The 16,370-nt window shown below is 46.6% G+C and overlaps 1 protein-coding gene and 1 long non-coding RNA gene across 4 annotated transcripts in view; one reads left to right on the top strand and one right to left on the bottom strand.

The window, feature by feature from the left end:
• LOC124305936 (uncharacterized) overlaps positions 1 to 16,370 on the bottom strand; it is a 261,707-nt gene that overhangs the window by 53,756 nt on the left and 191,581 nt on the right. For all 3 annotated transcript variants that reach the window (XM_046765969.1, XM_046765967.1, XM_046765968.1), the window contains one exon: positions 15,223 to 15,269. In XM_046765969.1, the coding sequence (XP_046621925.1) occupies positions 15,223 to 15,269 (47 nt within the window). The remainder of the gene's footprint in view (positions 1 to 15,222; positions 15,270 to 16,370) is intronic.
• LOC124305945 (uncharacterized) overlaps positions 1 to 16,370 on the top strand; it is a 120,175-nt gene that overhangs the window by 62,117 nt on the left and 41,688 nt on the right. The window lies entirely within an intron of this gene.

Raw genomic sequence — 16,370 nt, 5'->3', positions numbered from 1 at the left:
TGGATTTTCGGATTCAACCCTTTCAGGGGCGCATCAAATCTACCGAACGCATTTAAATGAAATTTGGTATAGGGTGTTTTTTGGTTCAAAATTTGAAAATTCAAAGCGGCAGATCCAATATGATGGACCAGAATCCCAAAGGTCACTTGATATTGCCATATTGGATCCGCCATTTTCAATTTTGTAATTTCGAGTTGAAATTCGTAATCAGCGACCTCGAAAACCTGCCGGTACCGAGTTTTATCGAAATCAAATGACTTTTTGGATTTCGCTTCGTCATATTGTATCCGCCATTTTGAATTTTGAATTTTTAAGTTTCAATTCGTAATCAGTGATCCGAGAAATCTCCCTATACCCAATTTCATCCAAATCCGTTTCGTATATTTCATGTGTCCCTGAAGGGCTTGAATGGAATCCACCGTCTTTGAGGCACGGGTTAAAGTTGAGATAAAAATGAGAAAAAATCAGGGAATTATTTTTAAATTATTTGAAGCTGATTTGGGGAGCTCGTCGGTCGAAATTCAAAAATTAACTTTTCAAGGACCACCCTAGCACATAGATATTGTATTCAGCAATTACACGCTTACATTTGCGTCTAATCATCGTATGTATTACGAAAATTTATATCCGGTGAGAGATTGATCGGTATAATTTTGACACAGTTGGCTCTGATCATAATCGAAAAAGCGTGGCCAGCTTATACCGAGTCGGGGAAATCAGGATTGATTTAATTAACACCGAAGTAAAATTTTCCCCGTTAATTAGAGAGAAAGTTGTAATTTTTCAAACTGCCTATACTTGAATCGAGAACCGCCCTCTTTCCTACTCTCCCTGCTTTCCTTACATACTATACTATACTATGTATATATATATATATATATATATATATATATATATTGAGCGGCATGAAACGGAGAATGGTGAAATGGAATCGCGGAGGAGTGAACTGACTGAAAACAGTTTCCTGTGCTGCATTCTGCGGGAATCGCAGCTCTCGGCTAGCAGCTACGCTGTATAAAGCCAGGATCCGGACTTAAGGCGTCCTCCGTGAAAGCTCTCTCTGGAGGCTGAAGGCGACGCCGCCACCTATCCCGGTTCGCTGAGCGCCGGGGTAGTTTAAGAGTAAGAGAAAATGGCTGGATGGGGCTCAGTGCCAGGGTGAGAGGGGGGGGGGGGGGGGAGGAGGAGGAGGAGTTGAGCGTGTTGGAGTGTAAGTGCTAAGATCTGCGAGTGCATTAACATGCCCCGGAGGCAGGCTGAATACAACCCTTCTTACAGCCGGAGAGCTCAAGCTTAGACCGCCGTGGGCAGAAGGGACCCGGGATTTCTACTTAATTATATTAAAAATGTTTTATCCCCGAGCCTTTATTCTCGAACACCGCGCCGCCACCGCAAAAAGACCACGCTTCCAACCTGGATGGATAAAATCTCCCAAACCACAGCGTTGGATGGTCTTGTATTACAGGAGGCAGCGGCTGGTTGCCTTGTTTCGACCCTAATTTTCATCCAACGTCGGATTTTCCGTATCTGGCTTTCCAATTATCACGTTTAATGCTCGATTCATCTCGAATCTTGATACGAGTACGAAAATACAAACGTCATTGTGCTCGCAGTTCGATCTTGAGCTCTTATGCGCTATTTAATTTACAGTGCACTTTAATATTACGTTATGTAACAAGGGAATAAAGTCGAAGATTATTCCCGCCGGTGGGTTTACTGCCCGAGAGAAACATGCTAATTTGGATTTGCGGGAAATATCATCTCATATTTCCTATAAATGTGTTAAGTGGAAATGATACGCTAATTTCGTCCCGATTTTCAGTTAATTAAAGTTAACGTTATTAGTTCAGTCGGGAATAAAGGCTTCACTTCCGAGTCTCAAAGTTTTTTTCACTCACGAAAATTCAAGCGTCGAAAATCATTCCTGACAATTGACCCTCTGAGAATACACAGAAGATCTGTCAGACCCTGTCCTCAAGTTTTGATTTCCTCACTATTTAACCATAATTTTCTTCAAACGTTTACCCAAATGATTGAAAAATTTCTGAAGAGGCGTTCGAACTACGCGGATTAATCCTACAATATTGGAGGAATGTCAAAGAATTTTTTCAAGTCGAGTAGTTCTGAAATGGTAGACCGTGAAAAAAGCACACGATCTCACAGACCCGGAATGTCTACTCGGTGATCGAACAATTACGTGCGTCACTCCGAAGGTTAAAGTCTCTCGGTCCTCTGACTCGACGAGTGTTTCGATACTTTGATCGATCCTGCCTGTACACATAGGTGTAATAAAAGGTAGTAATCGGGTGGCTTTACAGAGCGATAAAAAGGCCGTTTGGACGACGGGGAAACGGGGGTGGCCGTGTTATCCTGACACACACACACACACACACACACACACACACACACACACACACACACACGTGTATATATATTTATAGAGAGAGAGAGAGAGAGTGTTGGTTGGGCCGACTGCCCTCTCGTTGCCCTCTGGCTGCCCTCTGACCGTGGCTGCTATCTCCACTCCCTCATTCCCACCTCGTGTAACGCTCTCGCGGCACAAAGCTCTTGATGGATGGATGACCACCGGCCGGCCCGCCGCGATGAACCCACCGAGTGACCACCTGTTGAGGGCCGCACGCATGCACGCGCACCTGCACCACCTACCCGCCCCTCGCAGGGCGTGGGTGTAGGTGTGGGTGTAGGGCCACTTTTACAGAGAGTCAAAACTAGCCAGCGTCCGCCACCGTCCCCCGATTTTATTGGCTTTCGATAAAGTTTTACCGTGCGGATTTATGATAGCGGGTGCCTCGGTTTTTTTCATGATTAAAAATTGCACCACGCGTCATCCCTTGGAGTTCCTCCCTCGCATACGTTCATCGATTTCCAATCTGATCGGTGCTCGGGTAATCAGATGACCGTTGAACCAACTCCTAGGTATACGTGAAATCCGATGCCTCGCTACATGCATCCGCGTATATCAATTTTTTGATTTCTCCGCTACCCCAGCGACGATTCGTTAAAAACACCGATTTGCTACGAATCCTCCACAGCAGTCATGTATTTTTCATTCGCGTTTTGACGAATCGAGCTTATTCATCTCCGAGCGTTAATCAGCAGGTATGTATGTGTCTATCGGTTCAAACGGTTTGTTTACGTCGAGATAGCGACGGGGTGAAGTCGAGCTTCGATAAATCGAGTCTACGTCACGTCGTGCACTGTCTAACTGTGGGCAGTTAGACGTATACGTATCTACGTATATGTATACACTATACGGTAGAGCTCGATAACCGGCGTCAACTGCGTTTCATCATCCCGTCGGTCTACACGCCGCGAGCTACTCAACCGGAGATAAAGCGATCGTGAAATATAAAAACCAGGGGGGCAAATAATCGCCCCTGTCGCTCTACGATGTACCGGAGTGAAGCTCGTTGCTCTCGTTGCAGTGCCAGAACGGGGAATCATCAGAGACAGGAGAGCATCGAGCGGTGAACGACAAAGAAGAAGAGAGAGAGAAAAACAAAAAGAAAAAATAAACCTCCCTTGTTCGACGCAATTGATGAGGATCGAGGACTGCAACGCAGCGTGGTAGCGGGGAGGAAAAAAGTTAAAACGGTTTTCACGTTCGTTTCGATTTCGTTCATTTAAGCTCGGCACTATAACAGTCTATCAAACGTGTTACGATTTATAATTAATAGCGAGAAAGATGTAGTGGAAGTGAGGGATGAAGGTGACGAATAAAAATTCAAACTGTATATTAGGTTGGTTCTTGTTTAAGGTGTTTACGAAATTTTTACACTCCATCCTTCAAATCAACGTGAAATAATTCAATAACAATTGTCTAATTTTTTCAAATTTTTACCTCAGATCTAAGATAGTTCACGTAATCATTGCCGTAAGAAACTTCGGCGACAAAGCGGACTATCTTAGAGTTGAGATAAAAATGTGAAAAAAATTAGACAATTGTTTTCTGAATTATTTGAAGTCCATTTGGGGGGCTAGGGTGGAAAAAACTCGTCAACACCCTAAATAAGGATCGCCTTAACGTATATGCATATTGGAGAGATGCAACACGATATTTATGCACAGCTAGGCGAGCTAGGGTATAGCTTATAGGTCGTATACTCGAGAGCTTCGGTACATAACCTTCGCCCTCGAATCAGCTGTCATCGCAGCAATGCTCAATCTTACATGTCGACGACGGCTCCGAGTATGAGGCGAGGGTGGCGGTGGTGAGCCTCGGGGAACCCAGAAGGTTCGCCGGGTCGCGGGGTGGGTTTATCCTGAAATCGGAATGTATAATGGACGGGACGATCTCGGGTTACTAATAAGCATCGACTAAGCGAGCTGCTAGTCTCTCGTCTTCTCAGCCCTTTGTGACGTCTTCGTGTCGTACAGTGTTTCGTACGGTAGCTCGAGAGCAATTTCCGTCCGGAGGCTGCGTACGAGTTGTACGAGGTATACCTTCGACGAGAAAATGGTCTCCCGATTCCACCACCACCACCACTCCCCACCACCGCACGTGTCTAAACTTGATGGATTGTACCTTGATGAGATAGTAACCCACCCCTAACCTCCCCCCATTTCTATTGACGGTAGAGTTGCGGTGGGTAAAAACTGATCGCTCAACAATTTACACTCAACTACCGAATGGATTTAGTTCAACTCTACTCTGTGCAACGTGAGAAGAAATCGTGACGCGGTTACTCTCGCGATCAGTTAGTTGAGTTGAGCGAATGGGATAAGTATTAGGGATGAGTCGTGCGGTATTGACTAGAGTTTAAAAACTTTGGCACCGAATGGTTCGTTGTGTGTTTGTTTTTTTTTTTATGCTTCTTAGATTTAGCTAATGACAGAGTCGACTCGCGAGTCAAGCATTCACCACCTCGGCAGCTTCGCGTACATCTTGCCACAGGTCCGCAGTTTCGTTTCTAGAGCACTTGAACTGCCTGCAGATGATGGGAACTTGAATCCGTTAATTGGTGTACGTTGTGTACCTTTTTTCGTCGTGATATATTTCTCTCTTTCACTCAGTGCCGAGGGGGGAGTTTGTTTTTTTATTTTTTTCATTTTTATTTTTAATATGTATTAAATTAGCGGACAGCCGCTGTTGAGTTTACGTTGGGAAAGGAGGAGAACGACGACGACGACGACGACGACGAAGCGAGAGAGCGAGAGAGAGAGAGAGAGGAAGATGAGAAACTGGTTCGTCCGAAGAAGTTTCTCCCTGCTGTCGGGGTTGGTTGGTATATGCCAGAGCATTCCGGTCAATTTCTCGAGCTTGTTTTTTCCCAGTTTTCATCTTCCCCGGGGCTCTCTCTTTCTCTCTCTCTCTCTCTCTGTCTGACTTTACTCACCGATCCCCATCGCCGTTGGCTCGCGCAGTTTTCATCCAACCTACCTTTGAGCTTTCATATTAATCTTGAATGGCCGGATTTATGACGCGTTAAAACATCCGCGGTTACTTTGATTTTATCTTGAATTCATGCCGGAGAGAGCACGTGGAGCGAGTGACTTCGGACTGGGTATTTCTTTTATTTATTTATTTTTTCCCTCCGCGGGAGCTTTTGCCGCCGTGAGCAAGCAGCCTCGACACGATATTTAAACGAATTAAACGAGTAACGAGTGGCCCTCGAGGGGAGTAATTGGTGCCCGTCTACGTGCACGAGGCCACTCGAAGGCGAGGTTGGAGGGAAAAAAAAATCCGAAACGGGGATCGGAGAGGCACGATAAGAGAAAGAGAAAACCGTCGGAGCTCGCAGCGAACGGTTACAGTATGACCAATATTTGAAATACTTATTGGTATTCATCGGGACCGGAGGCGAACCTCGCGGAGCGTTTAATATTTTCCTGTTGAATATTCCCCGAATAGCCCTCGATATTGAATTGGCTCCTGCCTAATTGTAACCTTGCTCACTCGAGCCCCATTCAGACGTAAACGGTATTTGCATAATTCTTACATTGAATTTTGTGTAATTGATTTTCCCAGCGATTTTTTTCGATGATCCGACGAATTGTTCGGTCTAGCCCGCCGATGATATCATCCTCTGGATACATCTCTTGAAGAGACCTTCGGAGCTTAAAGCATTGATGAAATTACCGACGGGTAATGAGTTTAGCGGGAGGGATAGACGAGATGAGAGGTCTCTCTTCCTCTCTTCCTCTATTCCTCCCGTTCTCTGAGCTTGGATCACCCCCTACCTCGTCCCCCTTCTACCCACCGCTCTCCTCTCTTCTCATCTACGTCTCTCTTCTATCAGAAGCTTCGGGGTTACCGGTGATGTAGGCTTCGGCATCCGACATTTATTCAATCATTCAAATTATCCCAATACCAAGAATTCCCCGTCCTCAGATCTAACGACGGACGGGTGGTTCGTTCCTGACGGTTATACGAGTAACTCGTACCTACCTACCTACCTACCTACAATTTCACACTACCTAACTTTTCGGGTTAAACGTTTCCAAAATTTCATCCGGCATCGCCTCCGGGCATAACGTGCTGCCGTAAAGGATCCAGCTGTACTCAGATAGACCGGACTTTCAGGCTCACACCTTTGTTGTATGTTATACTCTCTAAACAGATGAAGAAAAAAACTCGTCTCGCCCGAGCACTCGAGCTTTTCCAAAAGTTTTCTTAAGCCGTAATACACGATGCGTGGTTTCGCGTATTTTTATCATTCAAAAAAAAAAAAATTTCATCCCATCAGCTGCCATCGTTTTTTTTTTTGCCCAACGGAGCACATTTCTCGCAGTTGATATATACGCTTGTTTGTTTGAAACATTAATTAATTACGCTGTTCGTAAATTATGTGAGCAGTAATTTTTTTTTTTTTTTTACACGAGGAATACCTACGACATTTTTTTGAAATATGAACGAGACTTTGAGGAAATTGAAGGACATTTTGTTGTCAATTTTTTTTCTTTTTCTTGACAGATCATCGAGTCGAGCCAAGCAGCTCGGAAGCTAATTTATATATCGCTTTACAAATGACATTTGGCAGAGTTAACGGAAGAAATTTTGTACTAATTCGAGTTAAGTTCCTTACGAATTTTCATGAATGTCCCCAGAGTGGCGACGCCACTGCCGTTCTTCCTTATCTCTGGCTGTCTACCTCCCTTCATCAACATATGTTCTCGTCAGCTGTGCTTTGTTTCTGGAATAAGAGCTTATTACGGATGCAAAACTGGCCATTCATATTCAAAATTTTATATCTCGCCCGTTTGAGGGGACTAATTTATTCGGGTTCGATCCAAGCAGCGACAAATTCACCGGATTTCATCAGAAGAACGCTGGCGCGGCCCGCCAGTTGGATAATTTTTTCCATTTCATCTCCCTCTCCCTCCTTCCTCTCCCTCCTGCCGTACCATTCATTTCATATTTCCCCATCTCTTCGTGTTACGGCAAAATGCAACGGGGGTTCAAAAACATGACCGTATTTTTCCACGCCGATCAAACCTCGCTTTCGGTATCGCCGTACATGCACGGTATATTTAGGGTATTCTACAATCGGCTACCGTGGCGGGTATCCACCTGCGGGTTCGCCTCGCCTCGCCTCGCCTCGTCGAAGAGATAATCATATTAGCCGCGCTATAACTTGTCTATGCATAAGCATAATACCTAGCGCAGCCGGGATCCTAGCCAGGATACCACCGCCCACACCTTATACACCGTCCTCCTAGCCGTCCCGTATATTTTACGCTCTGGTTCTGGATGTGCTGCAGCCGCCTCGGGAGCCGTTCGAGGCGATGCGGGTTTCGGCTGAGAGCGAGCGAGCTGGCGAACAACCGGCTCGAGGGTGCAACGTACCACGTTAATCAGGGTAATTGAATTAAGCACACGCGACTGTTGTAATTATGACTATTTATAATGATTCTACATGCCTCCTTCCCCTCCCACATCTACGCGTCCCCTTGTATTAGCCATCGGGCCGATGTGCGATGACGCAGCGCTTGCTATTCTCCCCAATAATCAATTTACGCATCCTCGTTCGATAGTTGAAACCAAGAAAAGAAATTCTCATAACGTGGGCAAAGTCTAGTTCACATTTCTCTATGATCGAAGGGTCGTTTTTCTACTATCTGCAACGAGGTCTGAGCCTGCGAAGAGGGGTGTTTATGAAGAAGATGAGAGAGAAAAAATAAAAAGGAGATTTATATGGGGGAAAAAGAGCCTCAGTCAAGTGGTTGGGCTCGTCTCGATTCCAAACAGCCGCTCGGCACCAACGGAGAAATCCGTTCTGCGAAAGGCGATCCGCGGTGAGGGTGAGAGTCGGGTTAAACCTTTAACGGAAGACGTCAAGTGTGTTGTGGCGGTTTCCGTTGGAGCAGACAGGAGAGAGCTGGGGTTCGGAGTGGCAAGGTCTTGAGGGAAGAAGAATAAGCCACGACACGCCGGGGCGGCTCCTCCGAGACTCTGATAAGCGTGTTATGCTATGGTTTGTATATCTCCACACGAGAAGGTGACATGAATGTGAGGTAAACTTTTGGAAATGTTGCTTCTTGAATGGCGAAAAACGAGCGGAAGATAAACGAGTCACTGGTACTGCTCGCACAGGTCTGCAAACGATAATATTTTTTTTCAACTGCATGGGATGTATTTTGGTAAGTGTTGTGTTTTCGAGTGCGCTGAATCCAATAATGACTTCCATTCAACTCCATCGCGTACAACATGCTTGCAAAATACAATGTGCTTGGATAAATAAAAGCAAAACAATAATGAAAAGACTACCATTTTATTACAATAAACTAAACAATGTTTCTTATAAAATTGAACAAGCAATTTCTTTACGAAATGTATTCAACATTCCGTCTTCATTCTTTTCGCATATGAAACCTTTTCTTCTTCTCTTTGATGCACCTCCGAACACGCTTCAGCTTTCCATTTTCTCTTTCCCTCTTCGTATTTATTCTCGAGTCTCACTATAATATATATCAAATGGAACTAAGAAATCACTTTTGCATAGAATTTTTAGAATCAAGAATATGATACGAGATTTTTAAACGGGAGTTTCATTCTAAATGAAACTACAAATACGAGTTCAAGAAAGAACCTGACGTGATGGAACTTTGATGAGTATTTTTTCCCGGTTTCGGTGAGTGAAAACCTAAAAGAAACGGTGTAAAAAAAATCCTGTGCAGATTTTTGGTTGCAGACCTGTGTCGTCGGAGATCGAAAGGTAACGAAGCTAGGTATTCAACTAATTGTAAGTGCGAGAATGAAAGGAGGGAGTGTGCAGAGAACGAGCCGAAGGGTCGGATGATCCGGAGTTGTTGGCGGCATCGCCGGGCCCTCTCGCGTCTTTACACCTTCCTTTACATCCCTCCGCATCAGAAGTCGTACTTCATTAAGTTGGTAACACTTCTTCCTCCTCGACGATCCCAGGCCTCTCTTATTCCTCCTTCCGTCTTGTCCCGCACGTCGCCCACCGCACTGTGCCGAGCCTCTCGCCAGAGAGTAAGATTAATTGCATTCCGGGGAGAGAGGAGGCGTATTTTAAACCAAACCACCAGCCGCGCCAGCCATGCCTAAGAGTGAGAGACGAGAGACGAGAGCGGGATTCCTGCCACTGATGGAAGAGAGAGACTTCAGGCTGCCTGGGACTCTCGAAGATGGGGAAGACAGCGCCTCAGGCCTTGTTGTATTTATCATATAATTACCATAATAGAGCCCATTCTACCCTCCCACCCACCCCCACTCGCGTTATCTCCTCACCCTCCCCCCACCTCCACCCTCAAGCCAACCGCAAATTGGAAACTTTTGAATATATTTTCGCCGATGGTTTCACCTGCAGTTTCGTATCCGAGAACGAGGCGAGTTACTCGACCGTCAAAATATCTCACCAGTGGACCCGGTACGATGCCAGGACCTTTTCCACCCCTCAGTGCGTCGCTGCTCTTTGGGGCTGGATTGCGTGCGTGAGAGACGCGCTCTCCTTCTCTCTCTCTCTCTATCTCTCCCTCTTCTATCGCGTCAAAGGAGCTATTTCTGTGATGAAAGTTTCAACCAGTTCTATTCTACCTATCCTTCCTAGGCACGAATGTCGGGGTGACGTCGGATAGAGCGTCAAACAGCACGGGGCGGGTGGAGGATGGGCGCAATTTATATCCGATAGAACGTTTGCGAATCTATTTCCCTACGCCTATTTCAAGGTGGGATCACTATACTTTCGAGTCTGTTTATACCGCGTACATACCTATATACGTACCTTGCGCCACGCAAGTTCGAACTCCTATACACGTTCTATTTGTTGAAGGAAAATTGTTTCGCATCTAGGCGGAACTCTCGAGTCGTTACGAAACTTGCCTTTCCTGGATTTCACATTCACTTTGGTGGTGTGTTCGAACAGTTTCCAAAATTTTTTGATTCTTTTTCTTACATCGGATTTATATCTACGACGAATAAGAAGGACACGATTTCAGAGTGCAAAAATAACTGTCCAAATTATCTGGAGAAATTAAAGCCCGAAAGTTAATCCGCCAATTTACCAACCCAAGGGCAGGTTCATCAGACACTGGGAGTGATGAGGATGATACATTACAGCTGCAACGTCTTTGAAATATCGTTGGCGTCAGGTATGAGATACGCGTCTGGTGAGGTTTTGAAAATGGGGAGAAGGTTATTAAGGCCGTTGGAAGGGGGGTGGGGGCGACGCGGAGGGGTTGGAAACGAGGAAGATATCGCCGTGCCGCTTCTGACCTCCTCTCGATGTGCAGCATCGTGGAAAGATATTGCAGCTAAACACTTTGGTTCTTTGATGCCGCCTCCCCCCTCCTTCCCAGTTAGCCAGATAATTAGCGTAAAGGTTCATTCTGGAGGAGAAGATCTAGCCGACGTTACCTACACCAGCCGGCTACGCTCTTCGACCAGCAAACACGTTTCGCGATATCGCTGCGGGCAAAGCAGATACGGGCACTCAGCATTTTCCGGCCCGAATTCACCGCGTACCATTACGTTTTGGGGGTTTGAGTCTACGAAACCGCCGAAGAATCTACCACGTCGAGGAGATCGCGTTTACAGGATAAACACTCGAGGTGGGTGTCGAGTACTCGGAACGAGGACGTGGACGAGGGTGTTAAGTGTCGCGGGCGCGATGCGTGTAAAAACGTATAAATTGCGCGTAAATAATTATATTTGCATATTCATTAAAAAGTAAATATTTAACGTGGGTACCGAGGGTGGAAGGGCAGCGAGAGAGAGAGAGACCAAGTGTGAAGTGAAACGTACCCCTTCTGCGGCCCGATACCCGCCCGGACACATCACCCTGTGCCACGCAGCGTTGCCTGGAGAGAGAAAGGGTGAATATATCGTCCGGTGGTGGTCAGAAATTTTAGCTTAATTTTACTTAACTACGGTACCAGAGCTTGCAGCCCGGCTGCCAGGAGGGGCTGGGAGAGTGTTATTTTTGTAATTCCAACTGCCTACTACACTCCCCGAAACCTCCTACGCCGTACCCCAACGTCTATCCACTTCCGCAAACCCCTGACGCTTGCCACTGAATTCGCAGTTTGCTCGCGGTTGGCTACTCGGCTCTGTATGTACAACAAAAGACCGTTTACAGCTGCGTAAATGACTCCGGAATAATTCCACCGGCTGGCAGCTTTCTCCTGTTTGCGACACAATTCTGTGTTTGAACGTTGTGTTTTTTCTCCTGCAACCCGGCTTAAGGACGGCGGGGGCTTAAGGGGGGGTTACAGTTTGGACGGTATAAAAAAAATACCTATTTTTGGGAGTTCTTTTTTTAAAGCAAACAAAGCCCTTGAACTCGAATTGTTCCAAATTTTTACGTTTTATAAAAAAAAAAAAGAAACATTATTATGATTTTAAACCGTTCAAGCTGCCCCCCACCCTTAATGCAAAGTGACAAGACGACTGGTTTGACTAAAAAATCAAACATATTTTCTCAAAGTGTATTCTGCTCTCCGCTTCGATCTGAGACCAAAGTGTATTGGGACGTGGACGCGTTACATCGATCAGGCTCTGACGATGATGCCAAGCTATTTACCCCGAGGAACACCTGAGTCTAGTCCCTTAGACGGTGGCGAGAGACGGAGAGAGAGAGCGAGTCGTTTTCGGGCACGCATCAACCACCCCCGATCCAGGGATATAAGGTGGGTGTCTATGTGGGGTAGGGGTTGGTGTATTACCGGGCTGAATTATACCGCGTTAACCACAAAAATACTTTCCCACAAGGCTGCAGTACCGTCTCCGGGTTTTTTCTCGATTATTTTGTATGCAGGCACGCGAGCCGCGAAACCACCGGGGACCCGGTAGGCGTTTTAAATTTATAACACCGAGGCGCATGTTGTTTCTCGGGCTTTAAAATTACGCTTCGTTATTATATACCGTGGATGGTTTAAGGTTGAGCTATAAATTCCTATAACCAACTTCGGTACGCTGCGCTTTTTCATCGGTTTTTTTTTTTTTTTTGTTCTTTTTTTTTATAAAATTTTTCCCACTTCACGTGGGAATGGTAAGAATCAACCGTCAGGTGTTCGATAAAAGATGGATGGCCTCATACCCGAGGCGGTGTCGATCTGTCTCCGTACGGCTGACGGTGGCGAAGATGAAACGGACCCTCGGCGATGATGATCCTTCCCGAAGACGCGGAAGTGCTACGTCTGGTACACGTAGGTAGGCACTGATGGTCAGTATGATAGGAGAACTGTTCTCGGTTTTACGATACCAACGGCAAAGGGCTGCGGCACGAGGGTTGCGGATCCCTCGGCATTTCGCGCGTCATTTTACCTACCTCTTTGGCTCGGGGGGTATATCCTTAATAAAAATCCCAATCTAAACAAGCTTAATTTACGTCCGCCACATAATTACCTGCAGCCCCGGAGGCTCTACCGCTTCTCTTGAGCGCGGAACCCACTCGGCTGCGGAGGTTTTGACGGAACCCGAGAACGAGAGAGAGGGAGAGAGAGAGAGGGATAGAGGGATCCCCGTCCCTCTGAAAAATCTAAGAGGCGCAAGGCATTAAAAGGGTTATATAACATTCATTACCTGCGCTGAGGTCAGCCTTTGTTAAATTTCCCTTGGAAGTGTACACTGTATACCAACGTGGTGGTGGTTGACGCTCAACCCACACAGGCTCGCTTCTTAGTCGGGGGCGCAGCCCGTGTCATGTGCGCCCCTTGTCTCTGGGGTGGCGGCGGGCGGGTCACGTGACCGGGCGGTGGGTCAGGTGGGCGGTGGGTCGAAGAGTACAGGGACACGGGGTTCGCGTCCTGATGAAGATGTCGCACACGCCGGGGACTCCGGCCAGATTACCCGGGCCAGGGACCCGGACCCTGGTCAGAGCACATGCTAATTGCTTTATTTGACGTCAAGAAATAATCTACGACTACGGAACACACCGCCCCGGCCATGAGTTCACTCGGAGAGTTGGAATAAATCTAGTCTACCCAAGCTGGGTACTACTCGCTCCTCGTTCTCGCCCACTTACCTACCGCCCTTGGAGCGCTGCTCGACATCTAGAGGTTGTTATCACGCGTCAGAGGGTGAACGGGACTCAAACTACCCGGCAATTATTCTTACGGACTGTGCCGTGGACCGTCAAGAGAACGAACCGATTCCTTTTCATTTTCTAATACCGATCCGGGTGACCAACGCCACCCAAAGTATCCTCCACCTTCAATGGATTTTCTCAGACTCTGACCGCGCCTTGGGTCCCTGAGAAACCATAACTAATGGTCCCACAGTAAATGGTAGGAAAGACCGTTTCAAGGGGAGTGTTTGGATATACGCTGACCCCACCGATAGTATCTACAAATTAACCCAAATGATGTTTATGATTACAATTGAACGGTGAAACTACGTAACGGTGGTGGGTACTTATTGCTGGATGTTTCTTTCAGCAGGAAAATAGCGGCGCATCCTGCGGATACACTAGAGTCAAATATCTAAACAATCGATTCGTGTATGGACTGATATTACCAGCTGTGAATGACTCGTGTAACTTTGACTCACATCAGCTGAACTTTGTGTACTTGGTCAGTTGAGCGCGAACGACGAATGACTTTGTGCAAATGGTCGAGGTAGTATTTCGTATACCTGTACAAAAATTTCGAATATCTGGATTGGTTTGAGGTGGAAAGGAGGCTGGAAGGAAAAAGGAGGGGTGGGTCAACGAGGTAATTTTGGGAGAAGTTGGTCCGTGTTCGCGGCGTTGAGGAGAAAAGTCAGAGAGCAGTGCAGCCAATAACCAAATGTATTGATATTCGATAGACGATGCTTGGTAATTTTACGTAGCGCGCGGGGTGCGCACCTTTCGATTTAGGCTTCGGCATCATTAAAAGTTTATAAAGAAGCAGCCGCGTCGACGAGAGAACGGGAGACGGAGAGTACCGACCGCGTGTAGAGTAGCGAAGACGAGAGAGAGAGAGAGAGAGAGAGAGAGAGAGAGAAAAGAGAGCCGAGAGCGCAGAGCAGGTACAGACTCCAAGTTTTCTCATGTGCAATGCATAATGAGAAGGAGAAGCAGACGGCGCAAAGGGCCTACAAATGAGCTTCACTTCACTTATATATCAACAAAGTATGTTGAGTAGTCGAGGTGAGGTAAGCAAAATTACGCCCCCGCTGCGCAGGCGAATTCAAATAAAAACACCGTGTGCGAGTGCAATTTTCATCTCCGTGGAACCGAATCATCAGAAGTCGTTATTCTGAATTACCGTAGCTGGCTTCTGCCCGCTGATAAAACATTTGATACCTCGGAATTATTATAGATTTATCAACCATTCGAGGAGTCGGTGAAAAAGCTGCAGAACCAATCAACTGCTGTAGTTTCTGGCTAATAGCTACGGAGGCGTAGGCCACACGCGATACCGGACGTCCAGCGTGTTGGGTCGATTGCCCTGGTAACTGTAACCCCGACTAACTAACCTGAGGATAAACGGTCTGCCCTTAGCCTAGCTCGGGTTCTCCTTGGCTCGCGCTTTGTTGTTCGATCTGAGTTTGCTCGCCGAATGACCGCGAGACTGGAAAGGCGTTTCACCAAATCCAAACCATGGTGGTATCCGGTAAAAACTCCGTAACGAATTCCAAGGACATTTTCAGGCCATTCAAGGACGTTGAGGAAAAATAAAAATACACGAATGCAGAGGGGATTTGTCATTTGTCATTGAGGGACGTTTCCAGGACTTCAAGGTCCTTCAGGACCACCGAACACCGTGTAATGCTCAATTCAACCATGCGCAGCCTTTCTATACATCATCGAAGCTTACCTTGTTCATGATCTGGCGGGGAAAGTCCCGCCGCGCGACGGACAACTCTGAAACAGAAAAGATATTTCTTTGTTAAAATATCCAACGGTGAAAGAGGGATCATATATGTGGCTGTGTCTGTGTGTGGGTGTGTGTATGGGCTGATTAAAATTGTAATTACAGTAAATATTTCGCTCGGCTTTGCACAGACGGGCTGTGTTTCGAGGGGAGATGGACGGGATACGTGGGCTGGTACAAGCGCCCTGCGGTTGGACGCCATCGACTTCGGATTTCCCCAACTCTTCGTCCTCGTTGGAATCTATAATGAAGAACTCGAGCCGCGATATTCTACTCCTCGCATCTAACGGTGGACCCGTGTTTTCACTGGATGATCAGTCATCAAAGGATCCCGAAAATTCATCCTCAAACGGTTTTTCTTAATATGTAGAAAAAATTTCGTATTTAGAGCTAAAAAACCGTAAAAGATGAGGGGGGACAGGCAACCTGGGTATCCTTGTACATTGCAGATGGGTTCTTTCAGGCTGCATACCACCGAGACTCTGTGGTAACGTGGTACAGGGTAGGGTAATTAATTATTTTGACGTTATCGATACGGGAGAAGCTGCTCGAGCCATAGCGGCTAATTCACGTTACCAAGTCGAGCTGTTTCCATGGAGGCTTGGGAATGAAGGTTCTGCAGTTCCAGAGGAGAGACACGCGCATCAGATTGGCTAAGAATAATTTCCACCAAAGATTGACAACGCTGTTTTCAAAATTGCGTGATCAACGGCTGCACACCCTGGATTAGGATTCATTGATCAACATTTAAGATAAAAAGAATGAAACGACATCTTCCGAGTACTTCTTAACGTCTTCCAGCGAAAGGCATCCCTTGACAAAAAGGGTGGTTTTAAGACACGGATTCATTCGTAGCAGCAGCGACAGTGAAGACGGCATCGGACGCAAGTGAGCCTGGATGTGGAAGTAAGGGTTGGGGTGTACCTCTTCCACCTATCAGTACCTAAGCCAAAGTTTGGAATAATGTTTCGGACAGTGTGTTCGTCTGGGTCGGTTCGCTCGGCCCTCGTCCCCTTACGCGTGTCCGCCGCAGATTCAGACTCCTAATTAAGACAAGGGTGCGAGAGGGGGTTAAAGGGGGCGGGGCGCGG

This window comes from Neodiprion virginianus, chromosome 5 (assembly GCF_021901495.1).
Source record: "Neodiprion virginianus isolate iyNeoVirg1 chromosome 5, iyNeoVirg1.1, whole genome shotgun sequence".
Lineage (NCBI taxonomy): Eukaryota > Metazoa > Arthropoda > Insecta > Hymenoptera > Diprionidae > Neodiprion > Neodiprion virginianus.
The sequence above is the reverse complement of the archived record's forward strand: the minus strand, read 5'-3'. Positions and strand labels throughout refer to the sequence as shown.